The sequence below is a fragment of the Lonchura striata genome, chromosome 5 (genome assembly GCF_050655825.1).
Source record: "Lonchura striata isolate lonStrDom1 chromosome 5, ASM5065582v1, whole genome shotgun sequence".
Classification (NCBI taxonomy): Eukaryota; Metazoa; Chordata; class Aves; order Passeriformes; family Estrildidae; genus Lonchura; species Lonchura striata.
Window position 1 is genome coordinate 26,635,105 of NC_140707.1, and position 19,819 is coordinate 26,654,923.

General features: G+C 38.6%; 1 protein-coding gene and 1 long non-coding RNA gene across 6 annotated transcripts in view; one reads left to right on the forward strand and one right to left on the reverse strand.

Annotated features, from left to right (window-relative positions):
• Nucleotides 1–18,661, forward strand: part of LOC146767311 (uncharacterized) — a 49,119-nt gene extending 30,458 nt beyond the window's left edge. Inside the window, exon 3 of the long non-coding RNA XR_014955974.1 lies at nucleotides 36–18,661. This is a non-coding gene — a long non-coding RNA (uncharacterized LOC146767311). The remainder of the gene's footprint in view (nucleotides 1–35) is intronic.
• The window catches only part of KCNQ1 (potassium voltage-gated channel subfamily Q member 1), a 332,319-nt gene that overhangs the window by 103,037 nt on the left and 209,463 nt on the right, over nucleotides 1–19,819 (reverse strand). For all 5 annotated transcript variants that reach the window (XM_085581509.1, XM_077784257.2, XM_085581510.1 and 2 more), the window contains one exon: nucleotides 6,965–7,040. In XM_085581509.1, coding sequence (XP_085437635.1) covers nucleotides 6,965–7,040 — 76 coding nt within the window. The remainder of the gene's footprint in view (nucleotides 1–6,964; nucleotides 7,041–19,819) is intronic.

The window sequence follows — 19,819 nt, forward strand, 5'->3', positions numbered from 1 at the left end:
CAGTTCTCATTTCATCCACCTTTTTGTTACTGCAGGTCTGTATGCCTTCCAAGAGATAATCCACTGAACTGGAGCTCAAAAGAACTTGGAGCCAAAAGAAGTTTATCTCACACTTTGTTCAGAAGCCTGTGTACACTCTAGTTCCTTCTGGAAATAAGGTTCATACTTCTCAGCCACTGAAAAATAAAGAGGTCTTGCACATGCACAAACCCCTGTTCTCAGTCAGCAGCTGAGGCTCACAGTTCAGGTCTCACCATGGGAAGTTAAAACACAGTCCTAGAGGAAGGTGCATGACTGATCTCCTCTTCCAGAAAGACTGGCTGAGCTTCCAAAACTGCTGGGAAACACTGGTGCAAGAAATGCCCTGTGTCTGTAATTTGCACCTCATACATGGGAAAGACTTCATCTGACATATTCATAAAACAACTTCTGTGTAGCACAGAGGCAATAGTACCAATATAAATGCAATAGTATCTACCTGTAAGACACCAAGACTAACTGGAAAGCAAGTGAACAAACATGTTGAAGGGTAGCAACAAATTAAAGGTATCTTAATCTGACATCTAGAATCTAGAGTCCAATCAGTGCCAGAACTGGTGTTCCCAGCACAGGAACGACATGGACCTGTTAGAACAAGTCCAAAGGAGGCCACAAAGATAATCAGAGGGCTGGAACACCTCTGCTATAGACAGGATGAGAGAGTTGTGTTGTTCAGCCAAAAGAAGAGAAGGCTCCAGAGACACCTCATCCTTTCAGTATTTGAAGGGTTTTTTTAAAAAAGATGGGGACAAATATTTATAAGGGTCTGTAGTGATAGAACAAGTAGGAAACGGCTTCAGGCTGAAAAAGGGCAGGTTTAGATTAGCTATTAGGAAGAAGTTCTTAAGTGTGAGGGTGGTGAGACACTTAAATGGGCTGCCTAGAGAACTTTTGGATGCCTCATCCCTGGAAACATTCAAGGTCAGGTTGGGAGGGACCCTGAGCAACCTGATTGAGTTAAGATGTCCTTGCTCATAGCAGGGGGTTTGCACTAGATGACCTTTGAAGGTCCCTCCCAACCCAAATTATTCTATGATTTCTGACTCATTTGTTATGCTGTTTATAGAAACTCTGCAGATAATTTTCAAGGTTCTTTAAAGACCTTGGTAACACTGAGTTAAACTTCTCTTTTCTTGCATTGTTTGAGAACAAGGAAAAGCGTTTTTGGTGGTAGCTTCTAAGATACCAAAATTTGCATCCTTTTTGAAGTATTTTGTCACCTGAACTTCAAAAATTGTCTTTGCTCTTCTTTATCTTATTTCCCAAACTTCAGGATTTCCTCAATTCCATGCCATAAATACTGTTTTCTTCCTAAGCCAAAGGAAAGTGGGATACCATACAAAAACAAGCTGTGGAGACTGTGGCACCTTCAGGCAGTCCCCTGCACCTGCCTGGGAAGTAGCTCCCACATTTCAGGAGTGATTCCTTTAGTAACATCACTCTATCAAACAAACTGTATTTCAGTCTCCCAGATTCCCCACATCAACTGCAATCCTTGGGTGAATGTGGGATCCTCTCTAGTGGAAGGCTAAGCAGGACTGGGAACTACTTCAATCTAACCAAGGAGCACAGAAGAATTCACAACCATCCCAACTGCTTACACACATATAAATCGTAACTAACATCCACAAAGAAAGAAATATGATCCTGCCATGGCATAAGCTTGTAAATCTTTCCACGGACTAACACTGCAAACATGATAATATTAACAAAAAAAAAAAATTCTTAGATTTGTTTTGTGCTATAGTTAAGCGAAAGAGAAATCTGCAAGTTTGAAAACTGCCGGTTCAGAAAAGGTGTTTAGTAATAAAGATGCAGAGCTTTCTCCTGCCATCCTCATACTCTGACACAGGAGTCTGACACAGTTTATTTCCCCACCTGTTTTTCATTTACAGAGCTGTTTCTCTCTCTTTAAAACAAGAATTAAAAACCTGGAGTAACTACATTATACAAATGAGGCTAAACTTCTGAGTAAGACTGGGTATTTAAGTCAGTACTGATTTTTCTGTAACTGCTTCATATTGAAAGCTGATCTTCCATATGAAAATACTCTTGATGTTGACCATATAAAAAACCTGCAGCAGGCAACAGATTAGTACAAAATAGAAGCAGAAGCCAGTCCCACAGCCTTCCTTATCTGCTTCTTGCCATGCTCTCGCCCCAGGTCTCAGTTCTCAGTCCCTTTCTGCCCTGGCTATCTCTCCAATGGGGCGAGAAGGGCAAATGGAAGCACCCTCTGCTGAGCCCAGCAGGGCTTTGGAGAGTGCTCTGTGGGTCTGACAGGCGCAGCTGAAATCCCACGGCGTAGCAAAGAAGAGAGTCTCTTGTTAGGGGCTGAATCCAAAGGTTATTGTAGCCCAGCAGGGCCCAACAACACCTGAACAATGCCAGCTAACAAGAGCCCCAGCAGGGCGCTTGCAACACCTTATATACTGAGAGGAGGGGACTCGATCAGCCAATGGGAGCACAAGGGGAGTGGCTCTTGTATAGACAGACACATAAGGGAGCCAATGAGGGATGGATATGGGCGGGGCCCCAGGCCCTTGGCCAATCACCCGGCACCCAGGATGGAAGGTTCTGGATGTATGGGCGGGGACACCGAGTGACGGACAGGGCGCCTGGGAGGGGCCAAGGGAATGACTCGGCACTTTGGGGGAGGATTGACACCCAGGGTAAGGTGGGAAAAATAGGGACAAACTAAGCTGAATATGGGGGTACCTAGGGACAAACCATTACATTGTGAAATGATAACAAAACATGTCATAACACAACTCCACAGCTTCTCCTCCTTATTTTTGATCCTCTGCTAATTAAGTGAAACTCATGGCAAAACTCTTTTTAAATGTGTTAGACTTTCCCCCATCATAAATGGAAGTTTTTAAAAGGCAGAAAACTCAATGCCAAATATTAAATGTGCACCACTGGCTTTGGCTGTTGTTCCCTAGGAACTGCATGGGCAGAAGGCAGACCTGGGAAAGGGGAATTTCTGGGAAATGCAGCCAGGTAGTATCAAATAAAGTGGGCAAAACACCCTGTGAAGCACAGGACACTGAAATACATAGTTTAGTACAGTCCAGTATGGAGATTAGAAAAGATTACACACACAATTCATATGAATCATATAATATAGTAAATTACAAGACTATAAATGTAAGATTTTCCAGGGAAATTGTAACCAATCAAGCAACAGTTATGTCATTGGTAGAACTGCAACCTGTATTTTTAATTTATGCTATGTATAGAATATTTGCCATGGTAAAAATCATCCCACAAGTTAAAAAGCTATTTTAGAAGGAAATTAATTTACTCAAATGGAAGAATTTACATGGAAAGAAAATTTTTAAAGTTTTCAAAATGAAAATGGGAAATCAGAACAAATGCCTGGTCACTGTATCGCTGATGGCTATCACAGCTGCATCTATGTACATGAGTTTTAAGACTTCTAGAAACTTTCATAATCAGAAAACAAAGGTTCATTACTCATAAATCAAGCAAGTGGGGTAACTGAGTATGGCCATTTTTTTTTCTGAAATTCAGTTGTAATATTACATTATGTCAAAAAATATCTGCTTTACAATTAATACATAAAGTTCATTTTTGGTAGGTTAGGTGAAGAAGCCTAGAAAAGCATTAATTTCTAAGTTTGCTTTCCCTATAATCAATAAAATCCTCCCTTAGCCATAGGTCATTAATCTTCACTGATGCACAGGACTTGTGTTGAATGTGATCATTTGTATAGAATTTGAAACAGTCCTACATAATTTACGAGAACATAAACACATCCATAAAAAAGGTATTAATTTGTTATAATATTATGCTGGGTTCATGGGTTATACATGGGCATCCTCCTAAGGACTATATTAAAACCTTGACTTTAAATACAGCCTAAATTTGTCTCTCTTTTTTTAAAAGAGGAAATGATACTTTAAAAAGACTTGTCATGTCCTTTGAAAATCTTTGTATCCGTTTAGCTTTTCTTTATTTGTTTTATTTATTTATTTCGTTTTAAACAGGAAGGCTTTGCTTTCTAACTGGCTTTTGTCCTTCTATCACCCCCTGTTATTAACTGAGCCCTTTAAAAAATACATCTAGTCAAATTTAGGCCTACAGGTGTGTCCTGCAAACAGCTGGTATAGTTTAAGAACCATGCTGAGCTCATGCTGGGACCTATTTTGCAAAATTTTCCTCTTCCTCTCCTTCTTCCTATCCTGTACTCCTAAAAGGTTCAGAGGCATCTCTAGAAAATACTCCTTTAAAGTACTGGCCTTCCTTAGTGTTCCAGCTAATTTTAAGCATGAATAGCCCAATGATGAAATTGGATTTGTTGTGGGTTTTTTTCAACAGTTACAGGAAGAAAATATCTGAATTTTCTTCTTTTGGAACTTATTTTTTACATAAATTTAAAGCTCAGAAGGAAAACACCTACTAAAAATGAGCTGTACAGACCTCTTAAATGCTGAAAGATAAATTTTTAAAATGCATCTTCTGCTTTACCTTATTTTTGGACATTACATTAGTCTGCTTATTAGGAACAGTATAGTCATTACTTGGCACATGCTAAAAAAGTTTAATTACTTATGATTATTTTATGTGCATAGAACAGATTTACAACTTTTGATGAAAGAATAATGACAGTGGTTATCGCTTAATAACAGGAGAGATTTTCAAAATCATCTTGTGGTTTGAATTTCAAGGTGACTTCGTGCATCAAGTTACTTGGGTGCTTTGGAAAACTGTACCTTTGGTGCTCTGCAAATTTCTAAGTTTGATCATGACCTTATATTCAGAAATTATGGAGAAGTATTAGATATTCCCCTGCTTTCCTACTGGAGATTCTGCTTCTGAAGAAACAGCAGCATATCTCTTGTACACAGGAGTAGAGACCTAAGATCCACTCCACTTCAGCCAAATGACATTTTTAGTTCTTTAGTAGCAGCTAATATGGATCATTCAGGATGAAGGAAGACTGCTGAGGAGAGATGGGAGACAGCCCTGCCCAGGGGTTTTGTAGATGGCCAGGACTGAGCCTTTTGCAGATGCAAAAGTGAGAGTACAACTGAGAAGGCAGATTAGCAACCGAGATACCGAGCACAAACAAGTTTTAAGTCTGAACTGAATAGTCCCATTCTATTCAGTCAAATGCTTTTTCAGCTTCTATCAAATCATCTGCCGCAGGGGAGTTTCGTTCATTTGCCAGGTGGATAATGTTGCACACAGTGTTCAGGCATTTTCAAAATCTGTTTCTGACAAATACCACTTGGGAGGTAGATCTACAACATGAGGATTTCTTGTTATTAAGCAGTTTAGTTAATACCATGGCAAATATTTTATGATCTAAATTTATGAGAGCAGTGATTCAGTAATTACCATGGAGCAAAGGACCACAATCAAGTTTTAGAATGAAAATAAATTAGATTTTAATGGAACTGGCCACATTTAGGCAATTCCCACAACAGCAGTACACACATCCCTTGCCCAGTTTTAAGTGCTGACCAACAAGTGCTAAGAAACTTCTTACCAAAATGACTATATATATTACCTTCAAGTAGTTGAGACAATGTGCCTTCTTAGTTTCAGTCTAATAATGATAATAAAAGGTGATATGTGCTAGTAGAAGCTTTCTGAAAGCCCTCTCTTCAAGAAAACTCTGGACATGGGACATTTCAGCCTAAATGGTGCTGATCTGAATACATTATACATAACTAAAGCAATATTCTGACAAGCTCAGAGAACTTTAGCCATAAATTAGCTCAAGAATTTTAGTAAAAATTACAATATTCAAAGTAGAAATTTGCTAAAGAATTCAGGCAATGCTTCTGATTTTTACAAGGAAATCAGAATTGTGGTATTCTAACAGCAGCAAACTTTGCCTTACAGACAGATATACTGGAATTTTAGTCATCATCATCCTCATCATCATTATCATGACCTTTTTGATCTTCAATTTTGTAGCCTTCAAATTTGAAGGAGAAAAGACACTCTTCCTTTTTGGAGGGTCTAGATTAAAGGTAGGATAGCTTTCTGGTTTATTGGAAGCAGAAGTAGCTAGGTCATGTATGAAAATGGATTTAGGCAGTTAACCCCCTGTCATCCTTTGCATTTCCAGTTATGAGGTCTATTCTCTGGAGATTATCCCTTATTAATTAATTTTAAGTAAGGTAATATACTTATTACCTATATATACATTCACCTGGTTTAAATCAAGCTGAAGGCAGTTGACAAGTGTTTTTACTGGATTAATGAAATAGATTTTTAGAAAGTTTGCAGTCAGAATTTTTTATTCAGACCAGGAAACAAGGTTAATTAGCTACTGCTAAATGCTTATGATATCACAAGACTACAGCAAGTGGAGTGGCACATGGGAAATGTATCAGTGAGGGCCAGAGAAGGAAAGAGAATCAGTATTTCACTAACTGGGAAGAAGGTCTCCTACTATGCAGAGGGGAGAAGGGAGAAGAAATGAGAAACCTTCCAATACAGTAACAAATTTCCACCTTGGTTTCTTATCAGGACTTCATTATCATTGAGTAAGGGACAGAAACAAGACTGAGGTAGTATTTTAATCTCTAATCCTACTGACTGGGCATGAAAGCAGCACAGAGCTCAGAATTAATGGAGACATACGAGAATGTTTGCACTGCCAGAAAGAGACAGTGATAACAGAGGGCTAAGGGTCAAGTCCATTAGCAGAAAATAACATTTTAATTCAGACTGCATTTCGGGAGTTTAGCCTATTTCCAGCGCATCCATTGCTGACTAACTTGCTGTGAAACAACTGCCTTATTGAAGGAGGAAGAGAATAGTGGGTGTAGATCACCATTACTGAAATGAATTGCGTTAGTCTCTCTTAAGTTTCTAAAAGAGACAATGAATCAGGAGAATAAAAGGGTTTATTTAGAAACGGAGCTTTCTATTCACAACTCACCTGGAACTTTTTTTTTGCCACAAAATACTGCATCCTCCGAATCACCTTGATGGCAGCACGGTGGTGTTCCCGCAGCCTGTGGAAAAAACGAGGAGGGTGAGGGTGGGAAAGAGCATCTCCATCCAGACAAGAAATACACAGGCTGCAGAAAACCCTTCCCCGGCACTCCTCAACGTGCAGTGTAAGTAGTTGTGATCCAGCCTGGCAGCACAACACCCCATTCTGCTGACCTTCCTCACCTCTCAAGAAGGCTCTGAAAATCCAGGGTTTTATCTGACCCACACCAGGTTTGCACCCATTCCACAGCTAAAGGAGGCGTCCACATAACCTCCTTCTGTGGCTAAGCAAACCTCCATGCATCCCTCCCACTTTCATTTCCACAAAAAAAATCCCCAAACTCTCAAGTTTCTGCATATCCAGCCATGAACAGCTTTTATACAGTCACTTCAGTTTTTAGGATTTTTTGGTTTCTTTGGGTTTTTTGATGTGTTCACCCCACAATTTCTATACAACATGTTTCTTCACTTGCAGGATTTTTTTTCCCAAATAATTATTTAAATGAAAAACACTTGAAAGATCTTTGATTTGTTGTCTACTAAACAACCCAAATAATCTATTGGTTGCTGAATGTAACATATACATATGCATTTACTCCTCAATGGAGTAAATATAATGACAAAATAATCTGACAGGTCTTTAAAAAATATATGCCCCTCTTTGTGCATGTGCATATGATCAGACAACAGAATAAAAAGAAAATAATTTCCTCATTGTGCTTTTAAATGACAGACTTTCATAGAATCTGATGTTATTTTTCAAACAGTGCCTTAAAACCAACAGTTATTTCAAATTTTTCAAAGCTTGCAAAAATGATGCATTTTCTTCTTAACATTAAAATATAATATCACACATTAAGCCAATAATTCAGATTGCTCATTCTATTACTCTTGCCAAGATGCACTTGGATGACATTACAGCACCATCTTTATTTCCTTTTTAACTGCATGAACATCTAGTGTTTCTAACTCTCTTACCAAACAGACTTCTAGTGATGGCTTTGGGGAGCAGCTGCAAAAGCAGCGAGGTGTTCCAGATATTTTATCTTTATAAACTTATTAGTAGTAATACTGATAGAATGGCATATGAGATGTCACCTTGCAGTGCTTTCTCTCCATACTGAACATGACAGCATTCATATTCACTAAGGGATGGAGAAATATACTTAAATTATATAAAAGTTTGTGCAAGTTTGGGTCTTTAGCATGTTATAGCATGGTATCACTCAAGCCTCTGCATCTAAATATAACCTGGAATTTTCGTAGTATTCAGGTGTTTCCCCATGATAGATCTCGCCCAGTAAAGAAAAGTTCTGCATGTACAAATGGTGGATGTCTGTGCTCTGAAGAGGTGTAGCTGGGGTGTTTCTCTTCTGAAAACTCACACTTTTTAGTAAGAAAACAGCATTTTGCAAAGTCAAAAGTAGAACTAAAAAAGAGCTATAATTTCCAACTTTTAGCTATTGCCACTCAGGTGGGTTTTTTCTGTTGTAGAAATTGTTCAGAAAAGGTTACTTTCTCCAGAAATAGCACAAAATGCATTGCTTTTTAAGCTAATAACATACAGCTATTCACTGTAGGTCTACAGATGGCTACTCCTAAGTGTATTTATATAAGTCATCTGTACCTCAATAATTATGCACCAAGCCTGCAATTAGATCTGCATAAGAAGCTTTTTTCCTCTTACACCTTCCTGAGGTGTCTTCGAGACACAGTCTCCAGGCCCCTGCTCCCACAGATCTGACTGCAACATCACGGTTCAAGTTACAAAAGTGGGAATTTGTTACTCCTGACTGGAGTGGCTGTTTGTTTGGATCAGTTCCCAGTGGACTGAGTGAGCCTAATGCTAGTTCAGGGTATCCCTGTTCTGTGAGTCTGTGCTGCATCATTCTGCTGCTAAGGACTTGGATGACTTCCCCCAAACCTGAAGGAAATAAAGTGTTTGGGCTTTTAAGTTCTGCTTCACAGAGATGGGAGCCAAAAAGGTAAACACTGTTTAATTTTCTAGTAAATATCAAAGGTATTATATCATGCAGCTATATATCCTATACATATAAGCACACAAAAACATATTTTGACAAATAGAAATATATTTGAATTGCCATAAAACTGCTTGTAGTGTTTTGGTTTATGCCTCATTTCCTCTGGGGTGTTCTTCACAGTCCATTATTTCTGAGTAAAACATTTTTCTTTGGGACAGCCAGTCACCAGTAGAGCACACCAAATCCCTCATTCTCTATCTAGAGGGCAAGTCCCATCTATAAGCAAGGCCGGTGGATAATAAAAATGGTATTTGCCATTCAGTGAATTAACAAAGCTACATAATCAAAATGATTTTCCAATGCAGCTATTCACCATCAATCATTTTTCAGTGCTAACATGAGCTACCATGCCAGGAGGGAAAGTTAATATTCTCATTTTAATCCTTCCCATTTCTAGCTCCAGTAGGAAGCCTTACAGTAAGCTAGTTTCTGCTTATGCTGTAAAATGCTATGCTGCACAACAGGCTGTCCTGATTCCCCAAGATTAAATGCTTCTGTGATGAGAGAAGGGAATAAAGGATTTAATTAGTAGCCAAGGTTATGATTCACGACTGTTTGATCTCTTTGGCAAACTGGTAACAAAGCTTTAGTAAATTGAGAGTTTAACCATTAACTGGTGATATTTGTTTGTTCAGCCACTTGTGACATCTCTGAATTTTGGTTACAGAGGGGCTGTCTGTAGCCTCTGGGCACATGGAGCACGCTTAGATGTCAAATAGGTGCTCAATGCATTACTGCCCCCAGTTCTGTGAAAACTTTATTTTTTTAGGAGTGTGGCTGGAAATGACCCCACCTGAGGGTGCTTGCCAGAGCACAGCACCTCACCTTGCTGGTCTGTCCATTCCCACAGCTGGCAGGAGACACCCTTTGGAGAGGCAGTGATGTGCACAGTGAGCCTCTGTCTCTCTGATGGAAGCTTAGAAAGGGTTTTCAGGGACTGCTGGGCAGCTCCAGAGAGCCTTTCTGCTGCAGTGCAGCTGTGTGAGCTAAGCTCTCATGCAACTGCAGTCCCCCATTTTCAGATGTTTAGTTTTGCATGACTTTGGGGGGAAAGCTTGTTGGATAAATGCATTAGCATCAGCAGGCCTTTTGCTCTTTTGGAAACAAAACTATTTTCCCCCCCTAAGCATTCATCAAGCTTTGAGCTTCATTGTCACCATACCCATTAATATCATAACTGACATCTGAAGGAACGTGCCAAACACTACTTGACTGATTCTAACAACCAGCAGCATGTTACCTTAAAATGTAATATACATAGAATGCCTTTAAAATCAAGCTAAAGTTATTATTTCTCATATTGGACAACTTCTCAGCCTGCACCCTTCTACAGACAAACTGCCAATAGCTTTCACTGGCTATCAGTAATTTTCTTTCTCAATATGAAGCGGATATCAAGATCACCTTGAATACAACATATGCTATGTGACATTTCTCATGGACTTAAACTCACAGAATTAGGTCCTGAAGCCACCAAGGAATCTACAGCATTGTTATAACCCTCAGGAATTCAGGATGAAGAAGGATGTAACAATTCAACAACAGAAGACCATCCTGGTTTTAGTAGGGACAACAGATTCATACACACCTACATTATTTGCAGGTCTAAACTAGGACTGCTTTGTACATGCACTGAAAAACAACCTGCTGTGGATTCAGGCACTATTCAAAGCATAAGAAATGAGGATGAAAAAAACTGGCAATAAAATACAATGGATTGAGCACCCACATTAAAAAAGAAAGCCTGTCAGAATTAAATGACAAGAAATCCTTAGTTTTTCCTGCCTCCTTTAGTTGTTAAGATGTTTAACCTACAACCAGTCACTTGGAGGAAATCTGATCTCATCATCAGTCCATCAGAAATCTGAACTGAAATTTCACTTAAATTGGAAAACAAGCATCATTAAATACTTTACATAATTCAACTAACATTCCCATTTGGTTGGAAAGTTATTATACATTAATAAATGCTCTGAACTGTTGCAATTCAGACTTTTCTTCATTTGACTACATATTGTTCATTTTCCCCAACACAATCAGCCAAAACCTCAGTAGGTTTCAGAAGCTGTGGCTCATTCCCCAGTCCCACACTCACTGGGAATGTCACTGTTCAGTCAGGACCCACCTGCCTTCTTCCTGCCAGGGCACATGCAGTGCCACCCCAGAAGAAAGCTCTGGGACAAAGGCTAAAACTTTTTAGTTGCCAAAATTGTATGGCTTTATGGAAAAGGAACTAAGCAGATGCATGGTTCAGTTGCTCTATGATTCAAGACAAATAAAACCTTTTTTTAAATTAAGTTTTACAAGATTAATCCCCATTCTGAAATAGATTTATTTTGATAAAGAATCAAAGGAAAAGCAATTATTAATTAGAAATATTTATTGTTCTTACAAAGCTGCTAAATTTTATATCAAACCCTTAGTAATTAGATTAGAAATTTGTTTCCCTTTTCATCTCAGGAAGGTGTTCTACATATTGGTTTAGTGTTAACAGAAATATTAAAGCAACAGGGCAGAGGAAAGGTGGTGCTAATTTCCTATTTATAACACTTGCCTTTTTGTTCATGTGCAGAACATTTCATTACCAGGACTGTGATGTCTGGCACAGACCTCCGAATACACATGGATGCTGATATTATCAGAGCTAAAAGTCAATGCTGGCTTTTCAGAATGAGTCAAACAGGAATGAAAATGCAGTTGGAGAGAGCCACAGATTTATAATTCTTTTACAAAATGCCCATTTCTCAATAAACCTAATACTGATTTGAAGTCAGGCTCAGTTTTTAAAACCTGTTTAAATTCTCTGCAGTCATCTTAAATTTCTGACTTGGGACAGGGTAAAGTAGTAAGAAAGAAGACTGAAGTTGGTTGGCCTGAAGCTTTTGGCAGTAATTATTATTTAGATTTGAGCTTTATCTTTAATGCATCAGTTTTTAATCATATGTTTTGCATGTGAACTGAAGTATTTTTTTCCATTCAGGCCCTGAAAAGCATTCCTTGTCACAGAATCTGGTAGAAGCGATTCAGAGTAACTACATTAATCCATTTCATTAGTGCATTTAAGTCTAATGAAATCTTCCATCCTTAGTCCTCCAGGCATTTTAGGTATAGAATTTGCTGTGGCTCAAGCTTATCCTGTCATTCCCTGCCTATTCCCAGCTGATGGAAATCTCTCTGCACTGAGCTACATTTTAGATGCTGAAAATTGGAAGAGATTAGGTTGCATAGCTGTGTATTCTGGAACAGGAAATACTTGATCGCCATACCCAGGGATAAAATCTGAATCACTGATTATTTCTAATATTGTAGACTACCCAGCAGTTTCTCCTTTCATTTGTTGTTAGTTTAGCAACTCTTGTTTGTCATCATTAGGATCAGTTTAGTGGGGGCTCTCTATATGTAGCCCAGCCCATAAATGATTTGCAAAAACTATTTTAAGGATAAACTAGTAAAAGTTGCCCAGAAGCATTAAAAAAAGTATGATGGCATTTGAAGAGCAGAACAGTTACACATCTGAAGTTTAATTAAATGGGCTTAGTTTACAAAGAACCACAGAATAGTTTGGGTTGTAAGGGACATTAAAGATCATCTTGTTACAACCCCCTGCTGTGGACAGGGCACCTTCCTCTGGACCAGGTGGCTCAGAGCTCCTTCCAACCTGACCATGACCACTTCCAGGGATGGGGCATCACAACTTCTCTGGACAACCTGTTCCAGTGTCTCACCACCCTCACAGAAAAGAATTTCTTCCTGATACCTCATCTGAACCCACTCTGTCTGAAGCCATTTGCCCTTGTTCTGTCATTACTTGCCCTTGTAAACAGTATCTCTACATCTTTCCTGTAGGCTCCCTTCAGGAATTTACTAAATTCTCCCATAACATTTTCAGTGTAAGCCCAGTCAGAAACTAGTGACAAAACAAATCAAATTTGGATGAATCCATCTATCCCCCCATGATTCTCACCACTGGTGTCTTCACATGTTTAAATGCAATGGAACTACTGAAAAAATAGATACAAACAGAACAAGAAGAATCACAAACAGAACGTAAGCTAGCTTTGAAAAATTTCTTTGGTCTCAGCATTCAAAGGCATTTTAGTAATTACTGGCAAACAATCTGTTTATGAAAGATCTAGATCTGCTGAACTCCTGTTCATGCTTGTAAATTAGTTATGAACGGGTAAGATTTCATCAAATGAATTTGTTCATCTAAGCACTGAATAATTCAACAACAATAGCTAATTATTTCTATGAAGACATTTGATGAATAATTTCTATAGAACAGTAAGTCTCAAGGGTTTAACTTCAAAAATAAACATTTCTTTGACTTAAATGCATGTCTTATAATGTAATTTCTGTTCCTAACCTAGGGGAATGCAGGGGCTGACATCTGTAGGAGTATCAGTGATTCTAAATTTAAAAATTGCTCTGCAGGAGTAATGTCAAATTCAGGCTTTTGGTGAACCCTTCAGCCAGTAAACAATTTGATTATTTACTAATTGTGAACACTGGCCCATGGGGAATTAGCTCAAGTTGAACTAATGTTTGTACTCTTCTTCACCCACTATGTAATTTCCCAACTATATGTGGTTGGTCTTTTTTTATTTAAAATATGTAATTTTAAAACCACAGTCATCTTTTAATGGATTTATATTTTACTCTACAACAGCTTTCATGTCTCCCTTCTCAAAAGTAATGGGTTTAACTGAGAAATCCTTTCATGTAGTTATAGCAATCCTCTTTTCTCTACAGATAGTGTGACTTAGCTCGATTTGGCTTGCAGATTTTTAGCAGACATACAAAAAAGGACAAGTTTAAGAAATAACATTTCCTTTGGGGGGATTTTGGTGTTTAAACAAAAACAAACAAACAAACAAAAAGTTTTCCAAATAGATCTAAGAGGACCCAGAATAACTAAAAAGCATAGGATTTTGGAGTGTCACACATAAATTTGTCCATCTTTCCTTGAGGGAAATGGTCCAATATGCTGTATGTCTAGAACAAAGACAAATTGCTGAATCTAGAAGGAAGATCAGGTATAGGTTTTCAGAACTTATGGCATGTAGCAACAAGATATTTCCTCTGTGGTCTGCTCCACAGTCATAGTAGCTAAGAACTCGACTCTTACAGGGATAGTTTGTATGGAAATCAGGAAATAGCCAGAGATTTCTTGCACATCCTTAATTGCCATTCCTGTATATTTTCATAATTCCATTTTAACTTATGCCTGTTACTAGGACGTGAAGAGTTGTGCAAAGAACACGGGGCAAAAATAGGGAGACAAAATTACCTTTGGATGGGACTGAAAAGCCACATAATGAAAGCAGGAAAAATATACAAGCCAGCTCCCATTTTGTCAGAACCAAGATTTTTTCACAGCTCTCGTGATGTCACTATCAAACATCAATTGATATCAATGTCCATATCAAATCACAGGGAACCTTTATTCAGCTCTTCACTCTCTGCATCTTTTTGAGTTAGAAGGCTGCTGCTTTTTCACACGGTTTCAAGGCCAAGCAATTTGAAAGTAGCGAGACACAAATGAGATCACAGATAAGTAAATAATAATGTACAGCACTCTTACAGATACAGTCTGACACATTAAACTCCTTTTCTAAGGAAGCTGAATTCAGAATACAACAGAGCTTTTTGTTCAGTGCACACAGGAAGCCGCAGGCATTATTATTTTGCCTCCTCTGGTTAAAAGCCATCTTTTCAGATTACAAATAATATTTTTTTGCTGATCTTTTCATTTATAGCTCTGAATTATACAAGGAAATGCAGGGCTACACTCGGAGGCACAAGGAAGAAATAACAATACTTCCCCTGGCTACTTGCCTCTCTATTTTTTGCCTATTAAACTTACAATTACCTTTGAATATTTAACTGGCTGATGTTACAGTACTTCTTTATGCTCGAGAAGTTGCTCACACTATACAGTAGCTTTTTGCTGTGCTCATTGTAGGGAACTACAAGGCCCCTGCAAACTCAAGACTGAGTTTGACTTTTTTATTTGGCTTAAATTGCATTGCTCAGAATGCACCTCAGATACAATCTGTACACAAAAATATCTAATGCTGAATATGAGACGTACAAGCATCAAAAGGAGGTAACCCATTGAAATTTCTCAAATGTATGTTTCTATTATAAATTATTTGCTTCAATTCTACATAACACATGCTAACTTAACATATGCTGTATCTTACCTCTTAATTAGGACTCATTTTGTGGTACTACAGCTGCCATCCCATTTAACCTTTTGTTTTGAGACAAAAGAATTAAGCTTTCATTGGGTCAGCTACTGATATAGCTCATAGAGGATCCATAATAGGTCAAAGCAATATTGCATTATTTAAACCTCACACAATGACTTTAGCCAGAATCCTCTTCAGTTTTTTACCACATCTCAGTGATATGTGTATTTTCAATAATGCTGCATGGATGTAAAAAACATGGTCCCTTATTTGTAAAGCAAGTCACAGGCAAGAGGATTAGAAGAAGGTTAGAGTCACTTATACATCTTCACAAATTCAACTACTCTACCACGGCAAAGTTGAGTGAGTATCTCAGCTGTTCAACACACAGGAAAGTCATTGCATGGTTGTGACTGAAAAAATGAAGCAGATCTCCTGTTCCAGAGACAGGAACTACAGCAGGAAAAATACCTGAAAGGAACAGGCCATTGATGTGAATACCAATATTTAAATAATTACCAAATTAAGTGATCATACTATTTCAGAAGTCTTAACACTTTCCATGAGGTTTTTCATTACAGAGGTGATCGGCAAATTCTCCTGCTTCTAATGAAAAGAAGGTGGAACTTGCCATGTGAAGCTCTTTCTAAGCACTAAATTCTGAAATAAAACAGTATCCAAACCCCCCACCATTGTCCCAGCAATCCACTGAAAACACAAAGTCAAACCCTGCTCTTGTGTCCACCACGGGATAACAGAAGGGCCTGGGAGCTGATGGACTGTTAGGTCACCTTGGCTCCTGGCCTGCCATCTCTGTAGGGGCTCTGGATGTTACTTATGCACAGTGATATAAGTGTCTTCTCACAGCTGCACTTTTTAGTGGGTGTAGCCTCCAAAAATAAACTGATAGAAGGCTGCAAAGGCGAGGGTGTTGCTGTGGTTTCTGCAAGCTGCAATGAAAAGCCCGGCAAATGGTGAAAGATGGCATTAGGACAAGGGGACTTCACTTTCCTTGTCAAAGCCATCACTTGAGAGGAAAAAAGGCAGTTACAAATGTATTTCAAAACTGCAATTTTTGCAACTGGAAGCATTCTCTAGGATTTGTTATTTTACAATAGTGGAGAAACACATGGGATTTCAACTTGTGGAGAACAGCCTTTCCCTATAAATCACAGAGTGTAATCTGAAACCTAGAAACAGCACAGGGGCTCACATTTATGGATTTAAAACAGATGAAGAGCAAGCACGCTCTTAACCCTTTCCCCATAATTCCTTCCCAGTACAAAATAAAAATGAATATACAAATACTGAACAGAAATTAACTTGGCAAAAATCAAGATTAATACAATTCTGTAAACACTGAATAGTTTAGACTTCCCTAAGGACACAAGCACAGAATTGTGCTAAAGCAAAGTACTGTAAAACTGTTAGAGCATAATCCAGTCTTTGGACTGTTCTTTCATCAACTTTTATTTAAGCAGTTTATCTTACTGAGATTAGGATCTCTCCTATAGAGCAAGACCTGGCAAACACAGGCCTCTGGTTTTGAATATCAGGCTATATTTCACTGGGAATGAAGTAACTAGCAGCCTGTCGTCTCACCATAATGTTATAAACTCTTTAATCAGGCAATAGAAGAACTAATACTAACACATTAGTAATAATTTATCTTCAAAAATATGTTAAGAGCATTAAGATGACATATTGTGTATTTATTGTTCCTTAAGATCCCAAATCATTTCTGTATCAGTTTAGCTTCTCCTATGGCTCACTGGAAAAAAAATCCAAAACCCATCAAAGCCTGATCCTCCAACTTGAATCCTAAGACACAGCCTTCCCCCTGATTTTTAATTTTTTAAAAATTTAAATAAAAAAACACAGTGTAAAAGAATGGACTGGAATCTCAGCATTGCCAAGATGCATTAGTCTATACCTTGTCAGAGTCAGAGTTCCAGTACTTCCAGAAATTCATTCACACACATAACACAATGGTGTGATTAAAACCAGAAATGGGCCCAGATCGAAATAAGGTATGATAGTCTGTCATGTTAAATCTCTACCCAGTGTAATATTTTAGAGAAAAGTCTAAACTAAACATCCCAGGAGGGGTTGACAGAAGAAGACGAAAAATAATTTTAACCTTACTGCAAGATCACTCATCTGCAGACACAGCTTTTGCCTGTGGTAATTCAAGCTCTGTCCCTTTCTTGCCTGCAGTTCAGAGAAGTGGTACTTTTGACCTGTCTCCTAATGGAAAGCTAGAGTGTCTCTGGTCTTCAGTGAAAAGGTTGCAATTGATGGAAAAAATATCTCCAAAGTGGCAAGGATAGGCAACTGAATCTTTTTCAAGTGAAGAAATAGCCACCTGAGAACAGTAGAAAAATGCATCCTGAAAAAGAATTCAATCTTAGCCACTGGGCATGTTGTGGAGCATCCAAAAAATACAGTCATGGCTAGAATTTTGTGCTACAATAATCAGAGGGGAAACCTGAAAAAAATCTGAGCTCTTTTGAAAAATCTTGGTAAAGCTCTTTTATGTTATTGCAATTGCAAAGAAAGATTTAAGGAAAACAGAGTCTAAGACAAAAAATTATGCTGCTAGCCCAGTTCTGTCCTATGACCAACACTTGGTTTGTCAAATGGTGTGTTAGCAGATATCCATAATCACAAGAGCCATGTCTTTTAAACCATTTCAAACCAAAGACTGATTTTTCACAAACACATACTTTGTGGAAAACTTGAGATTAAGCCATCAACAGCTCCACCTTCATTCTTTTATCACTAAAGCTTTTTCAAGCTACAGTCCAAGTTCAAGTTGGACCACCCAATGCTTCACTTTATTCCTGCAGATGCTCAGATCCAGACATCATCTTTGTCTCTGGACAAATACCATGATGGTATTGGTATACAAAGGCCATTGGGATTTCCAAATATGTGCATCAGACCATCTAACTAGGTTGGGATGGATACATGGTTCTGAAAAATCTCATGAGACTATCTAAATTACTGTGATAACCTGACCCATTCCATATGTACACATTCTATGAGTAAGAAGGAAGAGGCGCTTTGCATCTTGAAAGCCACTAAAAGAAGAGACTACATCCCATTTACTGAATCATGTATTCCAAACATGGATAAACCCTTCTTTAAAGCACATCCAGGGCAGAAGTTCCTGCCTAAATGTACCAAGTTTTGTTGAAGTCCCCATCTTGCCACAGTAGGTGCAGGACTACATGATGAAGTCAAAGGGAGAATACAGCCCTGAACCTACACACGGGCTTGGCATACCAAGGGAGCAGTAGAAACTTGGAAAATTTGTACATACAAGAAGACATTTAAGACAGCAAATGCCGTGTGAGAATCCAGAGCTTCCCTCTGGCTGCCCTGGAAGGCCTGGGACCCTGGCAGGGGGGCAGGAACCCCCCTGTACAGAGCCCCCAGAGACACTGTCTGTGATCTCTGGCCATGGAAAACAGTTTTCAATCTTACAGGATGAATTACAAGCTCTGAGTGTTTGATACAAGTAATAATTAAGTGTAGCACGGGTGCAAAAGTAAAATTTTTGGATTCTAGATTAGAGGTTCAAAGGGGGCAAGATGGAGGAAACTGGTTGTGTCTTGTCCTTTTTCTTCTTCTTCATGCCCTCCATGTTCCTCTGTAGTGTTGGCATTTTTCTATTGGTTTAGGCTGGGGACACACTGTTCAACGTAGGTGACAGATATTGGCACATTATTGTAAATCCAGCACAGGGAGTTTCTGGTATTTAATGTTTGTAACATCCCACTGAGGGCAGAGCCCCACACGCTGCCCTGCAGGACAGAGCTGCGGCAGGGCAGCAGAACATGTTAGAGATAAACAGAATAAACAACCTTGAAAACAGCACAGACAAATTATGGCTTCTGCCTTTGGCAACGGGGCTGAAAGACAGAGGCTTTCTACAATCTCGGAATCATCAATAGCACAGATTCTGACAATGCAGATTATATATTGTGGAGGATTCTAGATACACACTTATTAATTAGGTCTTTTGTGTGAAAAAATCTGACCTGAAACATCCAATTTTTCTTGTTCAATCTGCAAGTTAAAGAATGCACTGTGTTATTACTATTGCAAAAAGGCAGGGAATTTTATGAGCTGATATGCTGGAGACAGAAACTGGCTGGGACTGACTACTCTGGTATGTGAACTCCGTTTCTCTCCGTGGCTTCAAAGCACAAGCACAACTCAACAATGTATTTTTTCAACTAGAATTATCCTCTGGTAAGTTAGCTATGGAAAGCAGAATGTGTTTTAATTACTTTTCCCCCTCTTAATTAAGAAACTGTTAACAAGCCCAGCTGTATATTTCAATTTCATTTCAGTTACATAGAAAAAAAATATTTTTCTTAATATCCCTATTTCATTCTGTGAATATGTGATGATGTGTACAGAATGATTAACAGTTGAATACTTTGGTAGAAATATCAGATTACTATTGTAACTTTACAGTCTTGCAACACACATTTTTGCAAAGCAATCATTCCTCAGTAAGGGTTGAGCATCAGCTCAGTTACACTCAGTGTA